At 50.1% G+C, this 25,258-nt stretch overlaps 1 protein-coding gene across 2 annotated transcripts in view; it reads left to right on the top strand.

Annotated features, from left to right (window-relative positions):
* Positions 1 to 9,001: 9,001 nt before the first annotated feature.
* TACC1 (transforming acidic coiled-coil containing protein 1) overlaps positions 9,002 to 25,258 on the top strand; it is a 43,215-nt gene continuing 26,958 nt past the window's right edge. The window contains exons 1-3 of one of the 2 annotated variants that reach the window (XM_077805838.1): positions 9,002 to 9,561; positions 10,523 to 10,638; positions 23,185 to 24,334. In XM_077805838.1, coding sequence (XP_077661964.1) covers positions 9,401 to 9,561; positions 10,523 to 10,638; positions 23,185 to 24,334 — 1,427 coding nt within the window. In that variant the 5' untranslated portion in view covers positions 9,002 to 9,400. Of the gene's footprint in view, positions 9,562 to 10,522; positions 10,639 to 23,184; positions 24,335 to 25,258 lie in introns of those variants that run through there. The other variant, XM_077805837.1, reaches the window with a different exon arrangement.

Here is a 25,258-nt window from a genome sequence, read left to right as displayed (position 1 = left end):
CAGAGAAGGGCAACAAAAATGTTTAGGGGATGGAACAGCTTCCGTATGAGGAGAGATTAAAAAGACTGGGACTTTTCAGCTTAGAAAAGAGGCAACTCAGGCGGGATATGGTAGAGGTCCATAAAATCAGAGATGGTTTGGAGAAAGAGAAGAAGGAAGTGTTGTTTACCCTTTCACCTAACACAAGAACCAGGGGTCACCCAATGAAATGATTAGGCAGCAGGTTTAAACCAAACACAAGGAAATATTTCTTCACCCAGCACACAGTCAACCTGTGGAAGTTGTTGCCAGGGGATGCTGTGAAGGTCAAAAGTATAACTCGGTTCAAAAAAGAATTAGATACATTCCTGGAGGATAGGTCCATCAATGGCAATAAGCCAAGAAGGTCAGGAACACAACCTCATGCTCTGGGTGTCCCTAAACCTCTGACTGTGAGAAGCTGGGACTGGACAACAGGAGATAGCTCACCTGATAATTGCCCTGTTCTGTTCATTCCCTCTGAAGCATCTGGCACCTGCCACTGCCGGAAGACAGGACACTGGGCTAGATGGACCATTGGTCTGACCCAGTATAGCCATTCTTTATGTCATTTTTGGCGACTGTCAGCCTGCATAATAACCCTGAGACCACTTTAACACGTGCCAGGGGACCCATCTGGAGTGGGAGCAATGTAAGTATGAGTGTTATGCCACCTTTACATGCAGTCCCCCAGTATCCGTTGTCTGAGCTGTGTGCTCCTTGGCAGCAGCTGGGGCTTTGGCCCCTGTTTGTAACAGGCTTTATTTCGTGTTTGTAAAATTCAGCGATGGATTTGCTCCCCCAGCAATCCATGAGCCTTAACCTGGAGCCTTGCCCACAGCCCAGGGTCCAACTGAGGGTCATATTTGGGGTCAGGAAGGAATTTTCCTCCAGGTCAGATTGGCAGAGACCCTGGGAGTTTTTCGCCTTCCTCTGCAGCATGGAGCGTGAGGCACTTGCAGGTTTAAACTAGTGTAAATGGTGGATTCTCTGTAACTTGACATCTTTAAATAATAATTTGAGGTATTCAGTTACTCAGCCAGAGGTTATGGGTCTACTACAGGAGTGGGTGGACAAGGTTGTGTGGCCTGCTATGTGCTCAAGGTCAGACTAGATGATCATGAATGGTCCCTTCTGATCTTAGGGTCTATGAGTCTTTGAGCAGCCACCAGGGGAGAGAAAAGACCCCATTGTCCATGCTCCGTTCCTGCTTCTCTGTGTCGTGCAATGTTAAACTGTACTGTACTGTTCAGCCACTAGGTGGTGCTGTGTGTAAAATACCTTGTTCACACTCACCTCAGTTTAAAAGAGGTGGACAAACTGGAGAGAGTTCAGAGGACAGCAACAAAAATAAGAAGTTTAGAAAACGTGACCCGTGAAGAAGGGTTGCAAGAACTGACCATGTGTAGTCCAGAGCAGAGAAAGTTGGTGGGGGGGGTATGAAAAAGTTATCAAGAGGATGGTGTTCACTCCATGTTCATTGCGGGTAGGACAAGAAATAACTGGCCCGGTTTGCAGCAAAGGAGATTTAGGTCAGATATTAGGAATATCTTTCTAAGGCTAAGGATAATTAAGCGCTGGAACAGGTTACCGAGGGAGGCGGTGGAATCCCCGTCACTGGAGGTTTTTAGGAACAGGTTGGAGAGACACCTGTCAGGGATGGTCTAGGGTTACTGGGTCCTGCCTCAGCGCCGGGATGGCCTCTGGAGGTCCCTTCCAGCCCTACGTTTCTATGATTCTATGACAACAGAGAGACTTTTCCTGTTAGAAAAGCCAGGGCAAGGTACGAATTTAGAGATGATTTCCGAGCCTTTTGGTACGTGCAGCTGCTGTCACAGAACAAGGGATTCATGCTCTGCATTGTACACTCTCCACTTCCTTCCCGAAAGCAGCTAGAATGGAGTCTGCACAAACGCTGCAACCCCAGTCATCAACAGGGACATGAGATTTGCTGGAGCAGTAAGAGGCTGGATGATCCTTCAAGCAAAAGGTTGGGAGATGTGTTGAGAGGCGAAAGACAGGCTTGTGTCCCTGAGCAGGTTAATAAGGCAACTAGTGACATTTCAGGGGAGACTGATTGGCTGGTGAGGAGACATTGAGCCTTTTCACCTCCAAATTACTGGTCCCAATCCAAATTCATCACAGTCTGAATGCTGTTCAGCAGCCAGTCGGTGGATGCACTCCTGCTCCATCACCCAGCTACCATCGTAACCACTGGAGAGATCAGACTGGACCATCATCTGTTCATGCCTGCAAATCTGTGCATGAAGAACTGGAACTAAGTAATCCGGCTGTTGGCAGCCTTAGCAGAGGGGCTGATGGCTGAATGGGCCATGGAGACCATTTCCCTCTTGCCTTCAGAGACAGGATCCTTCTAGTTTAGGGTGGAGCAGTGTGAATGAAGCTGCTTTGCTGATGCCCATGTGGCACCTGTGCCAAGCCCTCAAGACAGATTTGCTCTCCAAGGCATTCGGGCTGTCGCCTTTCTCACTTGCAAAATACAAAAGGGAAAAATGCATTTTGTTCATTTAGTTGGAGCAGTGATGTTGTGTTGGGTTTTTAAATAGAACCCACTGTAGAACGAGGGGAGCAAGCTGAGGCTGAAAGGGGCTTCCTCCTGCAAGTACTGCCGTCCGTCCAGAAGTAGAAACTCAAAAGCACTTGAAAGCTAGGCAGGAGCACAAAATGCAGGACACACTCTAAAATACCCTCCCTCTGGAGCCACTGATCTGCACAGGCATCTTGGAACATGCTCCAAATGTAGGGATTCATTTGCGATTCAGGAACGCTGCTTCTGGAGCTCACAATGTGCTGACGGGAGTCACGGCTGCCCCTTTGGAGACTGGTGTTAACTGGTGTTGAGCACTTTAAAGAAAGGTCTCAGGAAGGGATAAGGCAGAGCCAGCAAAGTCTGGTTAAAGTACGCAATAACAGTCTGCAAGCTGCATGCATTGACGGTCAGTTTAGACTGACCTTTAAAACCGAACAGGTCGGTCCGTGAAATATTTATGCTTTTCTGCCTCCCTCAAAGCGGACACCAAAGGATAGCCTTGCAGACAGCGATGTAGTAATAGTGACACTGGAATTACTTTTTCAGTGACCCGATTGACAGGGCACCTTGGGGGGAATGGAGCTCAGTGTTTGTAATGTGGAAGGAACAAACAAGAGAGTTGTTCTAACAGTAGTTGGCGAAGCAAAGTGCCAAGTGAGGAGGCTGTGAACAGAGAGAGCCCGGGAGCTGAGCTTTAAATAGGTGGATATTAAACCTCCGCAGAGCTTTGCTGCTGGGTGGAAACAGCCTCTGGTTTTTATACCTTCATTTGAAAGTAATAGCCAAGCTAGCCAGGAGAGTCATTGGTCTGCGGGACCCAGCAGGGCGCAGGAACGGCTGAATCAGAGTGACTGTGATCCGAATCTTCCTCCCTGCCTTGCCTGGGGCTCGGCACATCACCGAAGCCCACAGGAAACTTCACGGCTCATTCTCACCTAAGAGCAGAAGGCTCAGGTACAGTGTGAGGACAGGGCTGACCTCTGCTCTCAGGGCCCGCCTACGCTGGCAGAGTGACAGTACCGACAGGACAGTGCCGCTCAGAGCGCGCCAAAGGAAAACTGCAGTTGTGTGTTCACACTGACAGCTCCTTGCACAGCAGAGTGTTCACGCTCGAGGCACGTGCAGTGCTATTTGGAGCAGTGCACTCTGGGCAGCTATCCCACAGAGCACCTCTTTCTCCTTTGCCGCGAAGACTTGTGGGAAGGTGGAGGGGGTTGCGGGGCATCCTGGGTCCAGTCCCAAAGCCCCGTGGTGCGTTGCTTCGCATCCCAGCAATCCCGGTGCTTCCGTCCGTGTTTGGCACCATCTTTCAACGGTTTGTGTACCGGGCGCCCTGCCTCCTCGGGCTGCAGGAATGGATCCCGCACTGCTGACCAGGATGCTGCTCGCTCTGACCAACGCATCACGAGTGGCAGTGGAGTTATTCCTTCAACTCCAAAGGCAAGAGGAGTCTGACGTTGATCTCGCCATGCATAGTAGCTATGACACAACAGTCCTGAAGATCTTCCCTTCAGAAAATAGCCAGGGACAAACTCTGGAGGGTAGGGCACCATAAGACCTTGGCTGGTGTGATGCGGGAGGTAAGGACGGCTCGGTGTGCACCTATGCAGTGGGGAGCTCCAGATGGAGGCACTGAGTGAGCCCGGGTGCAGACTTGGGCTGCGTAATCCTAGGCTATGCATCACCACACTCTTTCTAATGCTGACATGTATTTGTACAGCCCCTAGCACCCTAAGGCCCTAGTCCAGTAGCATACTGCATTACAGTGAATAAAAATCATTGGTGCTGCTCGATGGGTAGGCCAGGCACAGGCTGCAAACTGCCTGTGTCCCCTCGGATCTCGTCGTGGGCTCAGTGGCTTGTGGAAGACACCTTTGAAACCGTCAGATTCTCTCTTCTCTTTGCTCCGGTGGATCACACCTACTGATGGTGCTGAGCAACATTCGGCAGTTGGTGATGCTGAAGGTGCATGTCAAAATCCAGTTTCCTTCTAGCTGTGTGCTCCTTCACTTGGGTGTTGCTCTGTGTACGCCAGCATTATTGACAGGCTGGGGTTGGTTCGGGTTGTTTTCTTAATTGTCTATCATAAATAAATGGCAAGTGGATGCTGACTCTGCTCGTAAACCATCCCTGGTATCTTCACGCCCTCAGGCACTGCATGTACAAAGCTTGTCCCCCTGCCTGATGTCTCTTACAGTGCCTCTGAAGTGTTACAGTTTGGTTTCACCACCCTCATCCCTGCCGGCTTCCTCTCCTGTGGTGACAGGAGGCTCCTTTCTTGGCAGTACTGATTGTGCAGCCTTCACAATAGAAGGATGCTGTTAATTTCCTCCTCCTGATTGGCTCACATGTCTCTGATCCCCGTCCAACAAGTGGAGGTTTATAGAAATTTGCTGAGCCACATACTTCCTCTTTGCAGCAGAGATGGACTTGTGTTCCTACTGCCGACAGCCCGGCCATCTTTACTTCTTCATTGTTCGCATTGTCATCTTTCTCAGCAGAGCCACTGGCAAAATCCGAGTTGCCATGTGCTATTTGTAAATGCAGCAATGCAGTTGCGCTAGCTAGGTCCTTGGGTAAACAGTGATGCAGGGGAGGCAGTGTTCAGATTATAGTGTGCAGCACTGCAGGGCTATTAATGCAACATCATCACATCTCTCAAAATCAGCTTCTGTAAAGATCTTCCCCAAAACTCAGCGTGTACTCTGCAGCCCAGAAGTGCACACACCACAGGGGAAACCAACTGATTTCTATTCCGATCACAACCAGCCAGCAGGGAGGATGGTAGTGGCATTAAAGCCTGGTGCTGAGAGTCAGGGTGCTTAGGTTCTATTCTTGAATCTGCCACTGATTTCCTGTGTGACCTTGAACAAGTCACTTAACTCCTCTGGTATGTCAACACTCGAGGGAGCATGCAGAGAACAGAAGCTGCACGCTCAGCTAGCAAGGCTATAAATAGCTGTGTAGATGGTGAGCCACAGCTTAGGCGAGCCGAGCACCCTGCACACCTGACCCCGCAGGGTATATACCCTGCACGGCTCTCTACACATCCAAGCAGCACCTCCCACATCGGCACTGCAGTTATTAGCAGTGCAATGTCCTCCTGCCTCAGCTTTCACTGTGGCCCGTAGCCAGATAATTACACTGTCCTACATCACAGGAGTGTTGGGAGGATAAATTTATTCAGGCTCAAGCAGTGTAGCCCAGTGAACAGGGCACAGGACTGCGAGTCAGGAGACCTGGTTCTATTTCTGGCCTTGCTGCATGACTTTGAACAAGTTCCTTCACCTCTGTTCCCCCTCCCATCCTTTGCTTGTCTTGTATATTTAGAGTGTAAACTCTTCAGGGCAAGGACTGTCTTTTACTCTATGTTCACAGAGTGCCTAGCACAATGGGGCCGCTTTGGGGATGTTATTTGACAGTTCTCCACAGTGGGGTTTCCAGCACCTTCCTTTGAACATCTGATGCTGGCCAATGTTAGAAACAGTCACTACTGGACAGACCACTGGTCTGATCTGGTATCGCGATTCCTATGCTCATGTGAAAGCATTCCTAACGATTGCAATTAGTTGCTAATTTACAGAATAGTTGCACACTGTCTGTGATTGTGGCCTGTCACATGCACACTGTGCAGAATTGTTCAAGGCCAGTATTACTTCTGTGCATTGCACTGAGCTGAGTTTCGCAGCTTTTGTTCCAATTGTCATCCCTTTGCCCAGAATTCAGAGTAACAGCTGTGTTAGTCTGTATTCGCAAAAAGAAAAGGAGGACTTGTGGCACCTTAGAGACTAACCAATTTATTTGAGCATAAGCTTTCGTGAGCTACAGCTCACTTCGTCGGATTACACTTTCCACAGTATGCATCCAATGAAGTGAGCTGTAGCTCACGAAAGCTTATGCTCAAATAAATTGGTTAGTCTCTAAGGTGCCACAAGTCCTCCTTTTCTTTTTGCCCAGAATGTTTCTGGAAGTGGCAGGGGAAGAAGGTGGATAAGTCAACTCTGAAACACAAACCTTTTCCCTCCAAGGTAATGCAAAGATTTCAGCCGGGAGCTTGGATCTTCATCTGCAAACATTCTGCTCTGGAAGGCTGAGATTGTCCGAGCAGCAATTGGCTCAAAGCTGATAACGCCAGCGTTTGTAACAAACCTGCTGCCAAATTCCTGTGCATTCCACCCAGGCACTTTGTGCATCCGGGAGGTGTCGGAAACCTGGTCCTCCTCTCGCTGATGCGTGGGAAGTAATGAACTCAGGACAGTCTGTCCAAGCTCTGATGACTCTTAGAGCCTGATCCCACTTTATGGGAAGATTCCCAAAGGACTGCTTTGGAGGCATTTGTTTATGGAGAGTTATCACCTGACTAGTGTTTACTGACTGAGCTTATTTTTGCAGGGAATTTGGTCACATCACAAGGTGAGGCTGAGAGCTCTTTAAAAACACCTTTCTTTAATAAATAAATGGTTTGCCCTGGGAAGGCTCCTCCAGGGAGGGTTTAGAAGCCTCAAATATCAACCCAAGCTAATGGAGCCAGAATTTCCCGGGAAAGTGTCTCGGGCAGGGGTTTGCCCCAGTTACTGTTCAGATACCACTGCCCAGCTCCCTGCTCTACCCACGTGCTGGTGACCCTTTAGGGTGGAGGGGGGAGTGTCTGCTTTCTGAAGAGGTGGCACAGTGCATGCTCGTGGTTTGGATAGTAAGACCACCAGGCTGTTCTTTCCCTCTGGGCACAGTGCAGAACCCCAGAAATAGCCCGTGGCCAATATACCCTCTTCTCTTTGTTTGGCCAACAAGTGCAGGGCTGGGGCTGTGCTCAGGCATATGGCTGAGGGTCAGCACCCCGTGTAATCTTGCAAGCCCAGAGACAGCTGCCAGGCTGACCTCACCCCTACTGCTATTCCCAATGACTAGGCATGTACAAAGGGGGAGACAGTATCTGTCTGGTGGCTGGCAAGAAGGTGGGGGGATGAATTGTGCTCTTTAGATATCAGACACCTTCACCTCTTTTAAGTGGGCCACCCTAACACTCCTGTGCAGCAGAACCGTGTTTTCTTTGGCATGTCCGAGGGACGCAGAGCCTGCTGAGGATCTGTAGTTGTTATGCTGCCCAGAGGTGGTTAAAATGCCAATCGCGTCTCAAAAAACCAGTGAGGTCCCACATTGGAGCAGGACATGCAGTCACAGTGGCTGTACCAGGCCCAGAGGTCTGTGCTGCCTCTGGGGTGGGAAACCTCATGTCCTGCAGAAGGTGGGGGGTGGGGACTCCTGTCTGGGAGAGTGGCCTCCATAAAGCCAGGTGTGCTGTTTGCCCACAGTGTCTACAGGTCTGGGTAGAGGAGGAAACTCCCTTGCCCACAAGTGCTCTGTGTTGGCGATTAGTGGCAGGGCTCTCTGGGCTCATCAAGTTCCTCCTGCTGCATGATGGCAGGATACAGACAGTGCCCGGGGCTGAGTCACCTGCCCCACACTGGTGTAAACGAGGTGTACTTCAGCGGAGTTAGACTGGTGCGAGTGAGAGGAGAATCCCGCTCCGTGGGACCGATCCTCCTCTGCCTTTGGGCACTCATTCTACCCCATTGCAACATGGGTGTCAAATGCTCTCAGAGCGGAACTGCAAAGCTGCAGACATGCCGCATGGTGAAAAGAGAACCGGGAAGCCCAGCTGCTCCCCCCACCCGTCGGAAATGCAGAGGATCTGATGGTTAACAAGTCAGCCACCTCGCTTCAGAAACGCCTGCTCGACAAGACGGCGAGAGAAACCCCAGCAAAAGCAGAAGGGAAAGCGAGGAGCAGGGGGCGGGAATGAAAGTTCATCTCAACAACAGGTTTCAGAGTAACAGCCGTGTTAGTCTGTATTCGCAAAAAGAAAAGGAGGACTTGTGGCACCTTCGAGACTAACCAATTTATTTGAGCATAAGCTTTCGTGAGCTACAGCCCACTTCATCAGATAAACAACAGCATGAACAAATACAAGGCAGCTCTATCGGCTGCAGCATCTTTCCTCAAACTGCGTCTGACCCCCTGGGTGCCGAGATAAATAGAGCCACTGTGAGAGGAGCCTGAGATTCCTCGACGTGCCCTGGGGGGGCTCTGAGTGCAGCTACCATGTACCTGGAAGAGCTGGGATCCTAAGGAGAGCTGCGCTGTAGCGAGCCGGAGGGAGGATAAATGGTGACAGAATCAAAGGCAGTGGTTACTCACTCCCAGAGCGGAGGCTCCGTTGCCATGGCATGGGGGGGTGGGAAATTACTTTGAATTCTCCTCTCCCCTTGCTGTTTTTAACTTAGCAAGCCTGAAGTCTGCTCGCTTCACCCCGCAAATTGGTCACAACCAGTCTCCAAGCAGCAGGGGAAATAAGCTTCCCGGGCGACAAGGATGGGAGGCGCAGAGCCAGGCATCCTCCCTGCCAGCGAGAGTAGTACGGTCCGAGGGGGAGGCTCTTTGGAGAATGTACAGTCTGTTATCTGGCAGCCAGCTGATTCCAGCAGTCAGGGGGCTCAGATGGAGCGAAGACGGCTGAGGTGGTGGAGCAGGTTCTGCTGACAAGGGTTTGTGCAGCGCCTTGGAAATCTGGGACAAATCGCTCCTTTCCGTTGCCATTGTTTGGAAATGCAAGTCAGCGCAGCTGTTTAAGTCTCGGCGACAGGGGCGTGCAGCATCTGGAAGCGTCTCTGCAGGCAGCCTGCCCCAGAGGAAGCTGCCGAGAGCGGGGATCCGATGGTTCACTTTTAACCACATCCGTGCCTCAGCTAGAAATATTTACAGGCGTTTGTCACCGTTTCCCTCCATTTTGAAAAGGATCCCCTGGCAGCCGGAGCTGGGAAAGCTGTTCTCATGGCGTTTAGCCCCTGGCAGATCCTCTCCCCAGTCCAGTGGGCCAAGTGGACGTGGTCTGCTGTGCGAGGGGGGGGTGCTGGTGACGGTGAGGATGGCGGGGGAGATCAAGAAATAGAGGAGGACGACTCGCAGGCAGAGACCAAATCATTGAGTTTCAGGCAAGTATGCAGCATCCCTGCTTTGCGAGGACTCGGCCTTTGAACTTGTCACAGTCCCGTTAATCTCCAGTCCCCGCTGACTCGCACGTGTAATGGCATTCATAGCATGATGCATCCTTCCAGGGACAACATGCTCTGCTGTGGCTGGGTGAAGTCCCATGTACTGCATCTGCCCTGCTTGTCAGCTTCTCCCTTAAGAGCTTGTTGGCTATTCAGTGCATTGAATGTTCAGCATTTGCATCTGCCTTTGCTAATTCTGCCCTTCCCTTCGGCTCCCTAGACACAGTGTGTAGCGTTAGCATTATTAATTCCCAGCATCCTGGGACCTGCGCTCCTTTTCGGAAACGTTCAGCTTCATGGATTTCGGGCACCGTTAGTCCCACGGAGATGCAGCAATGGTAGGGGAAGGGAGTTGTGGCAGAGCAGTCCTGCAGGCCCCGGCAGCTGCTCTGACATGGCGCTCTCTCGTCTCAGTGCAAAGGCTAGCAGACATGAAACACGCAGGTAAAGGCTTATTTTCTGAACTTCCCAACATCCAGCTGGAGCTTTAGAGGAAGGGACTCCAGTCGGAGGTGCCATGTCCCAGGGGTCACTGACCCATGCTGAGATAGCTGGTGTGTGTTTTCACGTAAAAACAATCTGTACAAAAGGTACCAAAGTGTAATGGTGCTATGTGACTAATCTCTGATAGATGGGCATCTGGGGGAGGGAGGCTGGAAGGGAAGTTTCAAGGGGAATTGACTGTAACATGGTTTCACCTCCTCTACCTTTTCCATTCGTTAGCATGGTGTGCTGGGAATGAATCACTCCCAGCCATGGGATGTCATCTGCGGATCGGTTGATTTGCTGGTCGCCTGGGAGCTGGAATCCAGTCTGGTTGGATATTTAGGGAACGTCTGTGAAGCACTTCAGAGCTAGCCTTGAAAGTGGTAATTCTTCATTCTTTTCCCCTCCTTGGCAGCTCGGATTCTGAAGGCAATTTTGAGACCCCTGAAGCAGAAACCCCAATCCGGTCACCTGTAAAGGAGATCTGTGACCCATCGCTGGGATTGGATGTGGCCGAGGCCAGGACCCAAGGTAAAGAGATGGCATGCATCTTTTCTGGTCTCATTTTATTTTGCTTTGGATGCAGAAAACAGGGTGGGGCTGGGGAGGGGAAGTTGTTTTCTTGAATAATGCTTGCCAGGTGTTTGCAGTTCCTGGGCAGGATAGTTTAAATGCAGATGCTCAGGGCTATGCACCTGCTGCAAAGGGCCATTTTAAGTTGAGTGAAATGTTGATTTATTGGACAGTTTTGAGGGGCCAAGGGTTGCACTGACATGTGACTGAGTCAGTTCGATTCCCCAGCTTGCGCCCTCGCGGTGCGCAGTTATAATCAGGCTGTTTTGCAATAGTTGGTCACACCCACCCGCTACCCCCGGAGCAGCGATAAAGAACCAGCAGGAATGTGGCAATATGGCAAAGATGTCTAGAGAGCCGGTTTTGTGAGTTACCCCGAGGGGCTGAGGCTTTTTCCCGTGGCCCAGTGGAGACCACAGCATGCAGCCAGAAGCTGCTCGGTCTAATGGAAGGGAGCAAAGGGTATTTTCAGACTCTTCTTTTTCGAAGCGCCCTCCCTGACTTCTTCCTGAAAACCCTGCTGGGGTAAATATGTCTCTTGTTGGCTCGGGGAGTCACTTGACAGTCAGCTGATTGATGGGTGCCGTAGAGCAGGCAGGCCCTTTGTGATGGCACAACTCTGCCCACTTTCACAGTAGCTGATGCGATGTTTCATCCCTCAACCGTTCCTCATTACTGTCTGAAGCTGAGATTTTGTTGCCTGGGTAAAGGGGATTTTATAATGTCAGTGGCACAGTGCGGAGATGAACAGGAGCTGACCTCTGGACATCTGGGACTGATTGATTAAGTGGATTTGGGTGTCTCAATTTAATTGCTCTTGGGCATGTGTCCAGGTAACAGAACCACAGCTGGACAATCTGACATGATAGCCTGTGCATTGTAAGCCCAGATCTAGAAAACCAGGTGATGGCTGAGGTGTACTGGCAGAGCTGGGGTGGGGCTTGGGGAATTCGCACTGAAACAGAAGGGGCACCTACCGGCCCGTATGGAAGGGCATTGGCAGAGCTCTACAAGGAACCTCACGCTGTGCGGATGGTACTGCATATAAATTGTGTGCAGAAATAGTCAGAATCCACTGCTCTGACAGAAAACCGTAGGTTGAATATACTGCAAAAGAGTAACAGCCATGTTAGTTCTGAATTCCAGGAATCCTATCTGAATTTACCTCTGTTAAAATGCTGGCCCTAGAAGGGGTTGAAATGTGCATACCTCTCCTGCATGCACTAACAGTTTTTCATAGTTCTTCCCCGTATGGTCGCTCTTAAAATTTTAGAAACTTAAAATCTCTGATCCTCGTTGTTAAAGAAACAGCCAGTGAGAGCTGCAGAGAACCAAGGGCTTCATTGCCCAGTCAGGTTCTCGTGTCTCTATGGCTGCGGTCAACCAGGATCCCATGATGCAGTTAGTGATACCATATATCTCATTCCAGTCATCTGCTCTCTCCCACACACTCCCTCCCTGCACAATGCTGAGTGCTAGCCAGCCCTGTTAGCCCTTCACACTCCCGCATTGAGTTTCTAAGTGGAAATCAGGGTTAATGCCCCCAGGGTTAGTGCCCAGACTGGGTGCTGTTGTCAGTTCCTGTGTCTACATCTACTTCTTGTTGCAGTGTGGTGGCTTTGTAAAGAATGTGGAAGGCTATCGATGAAAAGGATTCGGTGGGACCTCCCCCCGCACCCTACTCATCCATCCAATCTGCAGGGCAGGTGATTGAATCATGTCAGAGCATGGTGACTTGTAGACCTCCAAGGCCATATGCAGGAGGGTAGGAAAAGCCCAGTGCAGTGTCTCTGGGTGAGAGGGTAGCTGGGGACACAGTGTACATTGGGACTAGCCACTCTCACTGGGCACATAGTGCTGGCTTGGTGACCTGATCTAGTCTCTGCCCTTCTTCACCCAACAGGGACTCATTGCCCTGGTGTTTCGCTCACAGGCGTTTGCTGATTGCTCAGTCTGTTTATGCTGGGTTTGTAATTTACCTCCCTCGAGTTGCAGCTGATTACCTCTGTTCCATTAGGTTGTTGTTTCAGCCAGTGGGGCGCTGAGACTGGTGGAAACATTCTTGGCTATAAGAACAGGAGGACTTGTGACACCTTAGAGACTAACAAATTTAATCATGAGCTACAGCTCACTTCAGAGCTCAAGAGTTGGAGCTGCTCCTTAGTGTGATGTGCCCTGTACTCCAGCCCACCATCGGACCACAGTACCAGGTGAATGCAGTCAGTGCTGGGATCTGCTGCCAGGCCTTTTCAGTAGAGGGACCATCCATCGTTAGTGAACCTGGTCTCCTGTTGTTGCTGGGGCAGAGACCCTAGTGCTAGTCCAGCTAGACCGGCAGCAGGTGCTGTTTGTTTGCCTCAGTGGAGAGGTTCGGGCAGGGAGGCCACTCTTACTGCCAAGGGCTAGCAGGGCAATCCTTTGCTTTTTAGAAAAGCCAAAGGTTACTCCGTTTGTAGGCTGATGTTCTGGGGCGTAGAGGGTGGGATTTCTCAGGAGATTTTCCTTGCCGGGTTTCTGATCATCTCTACAAAGACTCTGGCTCAAGGAAGCACATGGCACAAGTCTCCAGGGAGACACTTCAACATGTTAAATATCTCCGAGAACTGCATTTTGCCCCTGATTTTCCTGGGAAGAACTATTCCTGAAAACTACTGCCTAGGCCAAAACTCAGTGCGCAAATGAACGGGCTCCTCATGGTATCCCAGACAAAGGCAGCAGTGTTCCTGGGCCCTACTGCAGGGCATGGGGCTAGGGCTGCTGAGAAGGCAGGGTAACCAGCTGCACTGTCTAGGACGTGTTGCGTTTATGCTCTCATTCCCTGACAGCTGAATGTCAGGGGCGAGCGACATACCGGTGCTGCTGCTGGTAAACAGGAGCGGTTTTGACACTGGCTGCTAGAGCCAGCTCCTCATGGGTGGCACATAGACCAAGGTCTTGTTGGAAGGTCACCTTGCAAGGAAGGCTCCTGGCAAGCTTGTCCCTTTCTTTATCTTCAGTGTCCGTGACAGTTTCACACTGGCAGATCACATCAGCAGGGCAGGGTGCTGGGGAACCGATTCAGGACGAATGTAGTCTCCGCTGAGTTCAGCTGCTGCCCGCTGCGTCTGCCTCGGGCTCTAGATGAAATAGATCCATTAGAAAGCACAAACCCAACTCCAGCCACATGGGCTGGGGTCTCTGGAACTCTTGGCCAGGGAGCAATTCGGAGCTGCTGATGGAGTGAGGCAGGCACAGGTATGCGGCAGTGGAAGCAGTCACTGTCTCTCTCCGGACAAGCTCTTAGTATCACATTGAACATTTTTCAGAGTAGCAGCCGTGTTAGTCTGTATTCACAAAAAAGAACAGGAGGACTTGTGGCACCTGAGAGACTAACCAATTTATTTGAGCATGAGCTTTCGTGAGCTACGGCTCACTTCATCGGATGCAATGTTGAACATTGCAGCTGAAAAATAGCCTGTGTTTCCAAGAGGCTTCATCCATTGCCCTCCAGCAAAGTTTCTGTGACATACTTGGCTCTTGAAACGATGGAGTGAGGCCTCTCATGATGCATGTACTATGCTCAGACGACTTCCTGGGATATAAGACTACTGGATCTTTGGCTAACGCAGACATTAAACCCTCCTCATAACAATGCATCTTGGTTCCCTGGGAGGCTGGGAGGGAAGTGTACTTAGCACAGTCTGCATGCGAGTGGCCTGGCGCTCAAGAGCTGTGGTAGCTGTCATTGATACAATAATCAGGAATCAGTCCAGTTTAATGATTGCTTATCAGTGTTTAAACAACAGAGGTATCAGGGATAGCAAGATCAGGGTGCCCAGAGTGTTTGGGAAATGGCTGCTGTCCGTAAAACCTGCATGCACAGACATGCCACGGCCGTTCCCAGTACTGAGATGGGTTAGTGGGAATAGAAATTCATTTATCCACATAAAATTGTGATATCATCAGTATGTAGAAATAAAATTAGGTTATGAAACCTGTAAGGACAAAAGCACTGAACGGGGGAGGCCTGTTGCACAGACAGTCGAACTAGGGATAGATACATTGCACCCTGCATGTTCACAGTCAGAGATACAGAACGTCCCACTCACTTTCAGGCCAGGCCACTGCGCTCATTCTCTCTTCCCGCACAAAATCTTTTCTTAACTCTTTTTCTTTATCATCCAGGACTAGAGAGACCCTCATTCTGCCCTATTCTCTCTAAAGACACCTCCTCCCTCTCTGCTACAGAGTTATTTTTCACAAGGAATTAAGCAGAAGGACTAAAAACAGATCCTGGATTGTAGCAGCTCTCACCAGCATTTACTTCTGTTACCCGTGATTCAGGCTCATGTTATACTGTATATTAACAGCATTATCACTGGTTGGTTTGTAAAGCACCATTCACAAGTATCCTAATGCTTAACAGCAAAATAGACTTAAAACAGACCAGTGTCTGTTAAACAACAGTGAAAAAACAGCAGAGAAAAGTCTAGCTTTAAAAGTATGAGCTGAGTCTGCAGTCCAAATATCCTGTGCTCGCTCTGTGTCTGAGCCCAGCCAAAGAAGAGGGACATGTGTGATACATGGAGCACACAAAGAATGAGTCGAATGTAAAGGCTATAGATAGTAAAGGGTTGTTCTGCTAGGCACTTGGCATGCAGGGCTGTGGGGAATCATTGCTGGTTCATTTGCCTGGAATGTGTAGAATAAAAAGGGAACAAGGTCTTTGCAGCGTGTTGCTGCTGCCAGTTTTTATGGACTCATTTGGACAGAGCAGAGGATAGGCTGTTCGGGCTGTGCTTGGGTTAGTCAGTAGGTGTATTTCCTTCCCTAGACCAGCGGGTACTAGTGTTGTTATATGTGTGTATAAGGTGGCCACCACTGCAGTGCCCTCTGTGTACATTCTGTTCAAGAGAGTATAAAACAGGGAACCTGCTCACCAGTTCCCTCCTGCAAACCAATTACCCTGACAGGACCACTGCCGCGGCCTTGCTAGGCATGTGCACAGCATTCATCACCCCCACAGCCAATCCTTTACATCAGTGTCTCCCAACGGCCGGTCCATGGACTGGCACCAGTCTCTCTGACACCGTTTAGGAAGGCAGCAAGCGGGTCCCTGGTATCAAAAAGGTGGGGAAACCCTGCTTTACAAAACGCTTTACAGTTCGATATCACCTTCCATCGCGGGGGCCTCAAAGTGCTTTGCCAAACCCCAATGCATTAAGCCTCACCGTCCGAGTGATCGTGGGTGCTGGAACTAGGGGTGCTGGGGGTGTGGTAGCACCCCCTGGCTTGAAGTGGTTCCCATCATATACAGGGTTTACAGTTTGGTTCAATGGCCCACTATACAAACTGTTCCAGCCCTTGTGCCCGTGAGCTAGGGGAGTATCGGGGCTGCGTTTTGCAGATGGTAAAGCTGAGGCTCCGAGAGTGGAAATGAATTGCCGGAGGTCACGGAGGAAGTCAATGGCAGAGCTGGAGATAAACCGCAGGGGCCCAGTTCTCCACTGCCTAGCACCTTGTGCAGTGATTTGCACCAGTGCAGTGGGGCTATGGAATGGTCTCAAGTCAGAATGGCAGCATTCTGCAACCAGTTTCCAAGGTGCAGGGCAGTGGAGAGTCCGGCCCCACATCTCCTGGATTTCAGCTCCATGCCTCAATCCCAAAACTAGCCTTTCTCCCGAGCTGTGGGTCTGACTGCCGCAGGAGGCTTCACCATCTACAGTGGGTGAAAAGCCTGAACAAAAGGATTCATCTTGCCTTGCAATGTGAAAGTGACCAGGCCTGCAGTGGATTCCAGAGCCACAGGGAATGGCATGGCCTGTTTCCACTCTGGGGCTGCGGGGAATGGCCGTGGCTCTGATGTGCTGTACAGAAGAGTTAGGGTGCCCTTTTCACGTTCAAAGGAGCCAGCACGAAGAGTTGCCCCAAGGAGTCATGGTCTGGCCGCCTTCAGTGGGTCAGTGTTCGCCGCCACCTGGCTCACGTGGGAGTCAATCGTAAAATTGTTTCCTTCCAAGTCACTTTGGAGCATTTGGTAGAGTTTAAATACCAACCAGCACGACGCGGTCGGGCTGGTGAAGCAGCTGGGCTTAGAGGAGCATCGGCTGAGTGTGCCGCACTGGGGCTCTTCTGCCGTGCCCACGTGAGGGACGGGGAGCGTGGTGGGCTTTGCACATTCTCCAAACGTGACTCACGCGGCCGCGGCGTGGGGCTGGCTGTGCAGCAGGAGAGACTCTCTTTGGAATGTAAATGCACACCCAGGCCTCTGAGGCGCCTCCGAGTCAGGAGCGGAGCAGCACGCGCCATCCCTGTTCCATGCACGGGCAGTGCTGGAAAGCATTCCCTAAAGGCATAGCTTGCATTTACTGCAGCAATTGGGATGGCTCATTCCCGGCTAGCTGGGGGTGGGGGGGGAGAGGTGGGGGTAGACGGACTGCCAGGAACGTGCGTCTGCTGCTGCAGAGACTCTTCTCCGGAGTGCAGGGAAGGCCCTGTGGGTCACTTGCATTTTGCATCCTGTGTAATTGTTTGTGAAAAACGCATGTCATTCTTCTGGCCACTGATCAGCCAGCACGTTGGAGTCAAAGGAAATGCAGGGAGGAGGAAGAGCAGCTGCCAGGTTGGGGGAGGAGCTGTCCACTGGGTAGGCAGATTAGGCTGCAGTGGGTTTGCATAGTGGCTAGTAAAGCCAGAGGGATGAATTTGGCCCAGTTTGCACAGCCAGGTATGAAGTGTTGGGAGACTAGTTTTTTATTCCCTCCCCTGCCCCAGATCAAATCAATGGAAACAGAACAGAGAAACTGGCTGGTGCTGGGAGCTTAGCAGAGGTCTCTTGCACTGAGCAGTGCCTGGATCGGGGCTGCTGGGCTTTGTTGTTGTTGGAACATCTTCTCATTTCAAAACTCTTTAGGCTAATCCTCTCCCCTGGCCTCTGACTGATTCTCTGCAGAGGGTGGGCCCCTGGGCGGGAGGAGGTGAGCTCTGGCCATGAACTGGCTACACAGGGGAATTTGAACTATGCAGCCAACGCCCTGCAGAACAGTACGCCTGTATGCATCCTGCGCAGGGGAACCCGCCATGGAGAATGGCCTTCCCGATGGCTCATGGCAGCAAACTGCCCCCACGCTTGAGATAATGTTGCTGTTTGACACTTGTGGCGAGGGGCATTTGCAAACTCCCGGGCTCCCTGTGCTTACACAGCGCTGTTTGGGTGAGCAATGGTTACCCATCCCGGCCTCCTCCCAGCTACAGGGCTTTGTGGATAAGCCAGCACACCCCGAGGCAGTTTGGCTGGGCCTAGGATCCACCAGGGGACTGTGGGCTGTGTACAGCCTGGCCATGATGTGGGAAAACCGATGGCGTGTATAATAATCTTATCACATAATCAGCACGGAGCCTCACACCCCCTCAGACAGACAGCGGAGAGGAGCAAGGTGAGAGTCAAAGCTGCTGTCAGAGTGGGCAAGTTCTGAAGGGCCCCGAGCCATACTCTGCCTTTGCAGGCCTCACACAGCTGAGGGGGTACGTGCTGTGTGTACAAGGATCGTCTGCCGCCTTACTGTAGACAGCCAATACCCGCTGTCCCCTGCGGGGTATTAACAAGGTAGCCAGACCACGCAGCTGGAATCCAGGATTACCTCAGAGGCAGGGTGGCATGCGCATTCGGGGAATGTGAAGAGGGGATTTTGACTGCATAGATAAGGTGGCTCTTTACTGCCCCACTGGCTTTTCTCTATTACATGGGGTGTTCCCCAGACCCAGCACTGCATCCCCTGTTGCCCTGCGATTGCTGGGGACTCTGACCCCAGCCCTGCGTTCGTTTGTTTCTGCAGTTGTTTAGGTTTTAGTGACCGCTGTCCCTCCCATCAAGTTAAGACAGTCCTCCACCCAGACGATCAGTGCCTTGCGGTGATCATCTCTTGCCATTTGGAATTTGCCGCAAGCCCGTCAATGTCCCTAATGCACACCTCCTGTTTCCAGTATAACCCAGCTCCCCACGTGCGTGGGGAAAAGGTGGGCTCTGCCACAGCCTGCAGGGTGAGCAAGTCTGGACTCTGGCGGGCATGAGGAGGGAGCAAATTACAAAATCAAGGTGCCTTCCCAGAAGAGTCAGTTCACCAGTATTTCTTATGAGAGAGCCCTGCCAATCTCAACATCCAAGCTCAAAATGATGGTAACCAAAGTGTCCTTCATACACAGAGCCCAAACCCGCGTGCGACTCTCACACGGGGGGGTGGGTCACAGCAGAGGTCAGAGAGGCGACCTCCGTGGAAATGGAGTAGCATGTTCTTTTAGTTACTCAAGGTAGATGAATTTAGACTGATTTAAGTTTATGGCTGTCAGCACACTAGCTACAAGGAGAATGCACTGCCCCAGGGTATACAATGTGGCTGTCCTGTGTCCCTTTAATTTCAGGATCAGATCATCCCTTCGGAACAGGTACCACAGCAGTAGCCTGAAACACTGTATCGTACAACAGGCATAGTAAAGTACTGTGGGCTTTAACAAGGGTTATCCTGTTAACAAGTGGGAGGAAGACCCTCCCCAGTGCTGGCTTGAAGAGCTACACAGTCACGGCTTCACAAAGGTCGTCTCATTGTGGTTGTGTTTGGTAATATATTTCACAGGGGCAGGAAGGTAGTTTCTAGCGGAGAACATTCCCTCCCCACCCTGGGGTGCAGACCGTCCTTCATGCTTCATTTCCATGGTTTTTAGCATATTGAGGATCAATTATGCAAATCAGAAGCCACCAGCTGAGTCAGGCTTGGTTCAGCATCCTGGATTAGTGCAGGAATGTGGATATTTCTCTGCTCCATGTTTATCTTCTTTTGCTGATCCATAATGCACTCGGTAGCCAGAAAATATGGAACAGTAACAAACTCACTTTGATAGACATAAAGTCCTTACGAAGATGAGTGCTTTGGTGTTTAGCAGGTCAGGTGGGCTGCCCTGCCTACCATAATTCATATCCCCCTTGTGAAAGTGTATTAACAGTTGCATTATTTCAGACATGATGCACTTACACGGGCTGGTCAGAGACCAAATCATAGGCCATTGTACTGGCTGTAGAAAAGGGGCTTCCCAGGACTAGCGCTGTGCCTTGAAGTCTCCTGTGCTATTACAGATTTTCAGACAAGCTCTGTACACCACAGCCAAGGACAGATTTTTCAGAGGCATCCGGGACATTTGGGGTAGGGGTTACAATGGGAGATGAGCACTCAAAACTCTGGCTTCAATTATGGGTGCTGAGTACTGGGAAATCTGGCCAAATGCCCCTTGCCAAAATGCAAGAGGCATGCAGAAGAGTTGAGGATGGGCTTTCATTACATTATTTCATTACCCAGGGCATTTCTCCCTCCCTGCTCCCTCCTTCCCAGCCCAGCTCACAGCAGTATGGTCCCTTCTGCGCCTAGTCACTTGACGGCTGTCGTTTTCAAGGTGTCTGAGCAGTTGAGGATCCCCTGAAAGAGAGGAAAAGGTTAAAAAGTAAAGGATTTAGGAAGACTAACGGAGGGAGGGAACTGCAGTAGTTGTGGCCGGCAGTGATTAAATCGTGGGTCAGGATCCATGATTAAGGCTCTCGGATAGCATAGTGTTGAGCATGATATGAACACGTAGACAGGATTTCTGCAGAGGGGGCTAGCTGCCATGAGAATGAGATTAGGCAACATTCCAGGGATGGGGAGAGAGAATCTTCTAGAAAAACTCAGAGATATTCCTGGGTTGGTTGGTTGTGAGCTAAATCTATCATTTTGAACACACCCTCTGTTCTTTTAACAGACCCTGCTTTCTGTATTTTTTCCCCTCAAGCATATACGCTTGTCTGCTTTCACTGCACTGTGGCGTCTCACATTTATACATCTCGGTGACGTGAGCCATGTATTTTGGGTAAACAAAAGAGAACCAGCTATAGCAGACGTTTAAAATACTAACTGGAGAACCTACTGACTGGTCACATGTCTCCTTTGCTGATTCAGACACAGCATTTTAATATTTGCAAAAACTGTCTTCAGATAATCACCTTCCCTAGTACCTGACTTGTTAGGGGACTGCCCCCTGTTTCTGAGATCACAGCCAGTTCCCAGGAAGATGACGATCAAGAAGATAGAGAATCCTTCAAAGGGGAATGGGAGCATAAAATAAATGACAGCACGTGAAAGGTTAAGACAATTCAGCTTAGCTTGGCTTCCTGGTTTGGATCAGCCCCCCCCAGAAGGGGCACAGCATCACCACACTGATGTCAGGAGCGTTACGCAACAGGAGGGCTCTTTGGTGGCTGATGAGCCCCCAAGTGGTTGCTGTGCTTGTCAGAATTAATAAGACAGTTTCTGGAGAGCAAACGCAGGGATGTCAGAAGTGAGCAGAGCTGTTGTCAGACCAGCTCCTTCGCCGTGGGGCTCAGCATACGAGTCCTTAGGAAACCTTTCAATGCTTACTGTGTGCCTGATCCAGCCACCCTTACTCAGGGCGGGTGCTGCCTCACCTAAACAAGCATCCCCCTTGCTGGCGACACTGTGACAAATTCAGGCCTCGTGGCTTTTCCGTGTGCTGGAGTGGGCGGGGGAGTTGCATAGCACCGTTCACTCTGCAGGAAGGCGGGTGTAGTGGTTACACACTGGTCATTGCTGGAGATTAGAGACCTACAGACAAAGGGATTTTCCTTGGTCTGCATCATGTTCAGAGCTTCCCTGTAAGTTCGCAGGATACTTTTAGGAGTGTCTGTAGAGCCGAGAGAGGACTGGAATCCATGGGAGTTGTTAAAGTTGGGACCATCATCTCAAGGCTCAGCCTGGCTGCCGTGAACAGCACCTTCACCTGCAGGAATGCTGAAATGCAGGCAAGGTGGGGGAGGTAAGATCTTTTATTGGACTGATCTCTGTTGGCGAGAGAGACAAGCTTCCGAGCTTACACCGAGCTCTTCTTCAGGCCTGGGAAACTTACTCAGAATATCTCAGCTGAATATCGTGAGACCAACCCAGCACGAAAGTTACACGGTGCTTTTGTGGGCTGGGCATGCACAGACTGCACTGCAAAAACTGAGTTTATGTTACAGACTTTAGGGTGCTCTATTTCCTCGGGTTGTTTTTTGTTTGTTTTATTGTTTTTGTTTTTTTGCCTGAAATCTGCATTCACCCAACAAAGGCTGCCTTAGAGGAGAGACAGGAGGTTGAGGCTTTCAAAGGGGCGTAGGGAATTGGGTGCCTAACTCATTTACTGCTCAAAGTGGAACTGTACAAAAGTAAATAACTGTGTACATACACTACCTGCAGTTAACCCCCCCTCCTTTCGGTGAAGTATGGACACCCAGATGTGCACTCGCAGTCAAATCACCATAGCACCGTCCGTCTCTGCACAGCTGCCCCTGCAACTCAAGCTGCAGCCTGTAATTTGTCCTTTAAACCCCGAGACTAATTTTCTTACACTGAGACCACGGGACAGCTTTTTGGCAATGAAATGGGGCCTTCAAGCAGATATCGTTGAACACTGGAACAGTGTAACCAGCCTTCGTGTAAATCCCACGGACTTGGGTGAAATGGTGCTGAGGCTGAAGGTGGTATACTCCTCTTCCGCTGACAGGACACTTCTCTTCATTGGGATGGGAAGTAAAGATGTGGGAAAAGGCCTGGAGCTTATGAGACGGCTGCTGGTAGCATTGTTAACTGGCTGTGTCCAAATGGCAAATTACATAGCTGCTCCTACTCACGTTCTTTTGAACAAGCCACTTCATCGGTGTCAAGCTAGGGCTGTGGAATAACAGCGTGGCACAAGGTGCGCATTTGTAGCAGGACTTGAAAAAATTCCCTGTCACATATTAGCTCAATGACAAAATATAACGAAGGTAGTTGAACAATATCTGTACTACCACTTATCCCAACATCACCTGCCCCTCCTAGAGACCTGCCCCTTTTGCCGCTATCTGTGAAATAAAGTAAAATTATGTTATTTCAAATGAACTTCTAGGTTGTTTTCTCAAGTTGTGGTTGCTTTAGACTGATTTGTCTTTTTTACTTCCCATCTCAGTGGGCAATAATGCATTTTGTTGTTTTATTCTACATTTGCAACCTAGATTTTATACTTGGGAGTCGCAATCAACACTATCTGACCAGTCCTAGCTAGGGGTCCTCTGCAACTCAGACTTGTTGACTTTCCAATCAAGTTGCAAAGCCAATCTTTCTTCTTGGGCATTAGGGTGGTAGTGGGTCATAGGGAGAGGATGTTATAGGTTTGTTGGTAGGTGAGTAGCTATGGTCTGTGTGTGGGCATTCTCTCTCATATGGTGACCTTCAGATTCTGGATTGTGTACTTTAAACTCTACAGAACGTATCTGCAGCTGGGGATAAATTATAAATCTAAATACATATATTGATCTTTGTGTCTGTCTGTAAATCTTGGAGCAGCTTTGAGAAGAGGAAGATCGTAGGGAAGCCAATCCATAACCCATTCAGCTGATGTCTAGGTGCAGAATATGCTAGAATGCTGTAGAGCAGGCATGGTTTTAATAGCTGCTTTTATCTATTTTAGAATTGCGTGAAGATGATGAACAGCTGGTAGCTGAAATTTCTGAGACATATGTACCCCAGAAGCACTCCGAGGATGAGGTGCAAACGCCTCTTGCAGTTTGTCAAGGTGACAAGAATTCTAAAGCAGAAACTGACTGCAAACTTGATGAAGATTCATCCGTGACACGAGTTGCACCAGAAACAGAGCCGCCTTTGGGTATTTCTTCAGCACTCACAAAAGAAACTGATTCTCCATCTTCAGTAGTGTCGGCTCCAGACCAGACTTTGTCATCCAATGTACCCACAGCTACCCAAGCGTGGGTGATGTCAGAAGAAGACATGGTTGTCACTCTCGAAGGGTTGGCTGATGCTGAGCCAAAGGCTGAAACTTTTGCCCTGGAGTCAGTGCCAAGCAAGAGCAAGCTCAAGAAAGTGAAACCATCTTCCCTTAGGAAGAAAACAGCTGGAGAGACTTCAGAAACGGAAACCGTCACGGAGGGCATCCCTGTCCCCAAAGCATCTTACCAGTTCAATCTAGCTGAGTATGATGAGAAAATAAATCCCTTTGTGATGGGAGGTTCCAAAATACAAAACTCTCCTCCTGCAGCTCAGCAAACCTTCATGGCTTCAAACAGTGATACCAATGATTCGGGGGTGGAGTTGGCTGAGGAGTCCAGGGGCCATGCTCTGAAGCTGGAATTTGATTTTACAGATGGGGCGGAGAACGGAGAGGTCAAGAAAGCCCTGCCCAAGAAAATCGGCAGGAAACCTGCCAGCAAACTAACTCCGAGACGACAAAGAGAAGCTGGTAACAAACCTACGAGTGCTGATGGCCCGGAAGAGGCTTCAGCAGCGGTACCTCTCCCCAAAGCCTTGTACCCGGTGGATCCCAGTCAGTGGGATGATCCTAACTTCAACCCTTTTGGCAGCAGCTCGAACTTGCAGAACTCCCCACCCCTCCCAAAGGCTTCCTATCATTTTGACCCCAACAACTTTGACTCAGTGGATCCTTTTAAACCCACCAAGAGCTTAGCTAGCACAGCTGCTGACTCCTGCCCCACAGCTGATAACAATCTCAATGAAATCCTGGAGTCTCAGACCCTGGAGGTTCAGGGCGAGGAGCTGACGATAGGCAAAGCCTCTCCAAAGAAGGCCAAGTCGCGCTTGATAACGTGAGTGATGCCGCGTGCTGGGTTTGCTGCTCTTTGTGCTCTCTGCGGGGTCAGGCAGCCGGAGGTTTGCTTTGTGGGATGGCAGCCTGCTTGTTTGTTTCCCAGATGCCTTGGGAGTAATTGCAGCAATGCTCCTGTTTCCTGCCACGTTGTTCTCATCTAAGCTAGTCTTGCTGGTGAATGAGCTGCAAGATAGACACCTACGGCAGGCAGCCAGATTCTACATTTTGTTCCTGCCCTGTTGTATTTGCACAAAGGTGCTGTATCTTTTCTTTTTTTTTCTCATCCAGTGGTTCTTCATGAATTGACAGGATGAGAAAGCCAAATACACTCAGCAGTGTATGTGTTAGTCACAACAGCCAAGTAGCCTAGAGTCTCAGCTACCAGCTAGTGCTGCATAGCAAGTAACAACTCTTAGTGGGACCTGGTCGCAAGAATCACCTGTGATCCTGGCGTGGTAGAGAGAACAGGTGGTTGAGGTTCCAGTGTATGAAGTTTAAAATCACCTGCTGTTAAATGGTTTATTCACATTCAGGATTTGTTTTGCGGGTTGGGCAGAAAGGGGCTTTCCAACTGCGGGTGCACCGCGGGATCTGTAGTTCTTCCACTCAATGCAAATGGATGTCTGTTTCATCACGTATTGCTAAAACTGTTTTCAGGTCTTCCTGGAACTTCCTCTTTCATAGCTAATGAAGAGAAGTACGGTTAAACAGTCAGGCCATTTGTTCTGTTGGCTGTATCACATCTGCCCAGACAGCATATGCAGTTTGCCTTCCCTTGCAGGACTATTTTGGTACATGTACATGTGGAATTCTTTAAATACATATTTAGTTCTTAAAGCATGCTATTTAAAATGGTCATGTAAGTACTGAGGTTTCACAGTGCCAACTGGGAATGCAGGCTGAATTGTATCCACTCTCTGGG

Source organism: Eretmochelys imbricata, chromosome 26, assembly GCF_965152235.1.
Source record: "Eretmochelys imbricata isolate rEreImb1 chromosome 26, rEreImb1.hap1, whole genome shotgun sequence".
NCBI lineage: Eukaryota > Metazoa > Chordata > Testudines > Cheloniidae > Eretmochelys > Eretmochelys imbricata.
The sequence above is the reverse complement of the archived record's forward strand: the minus strand, read 5'-3'. Positions and strand labels throughout refer to the sequence as shown.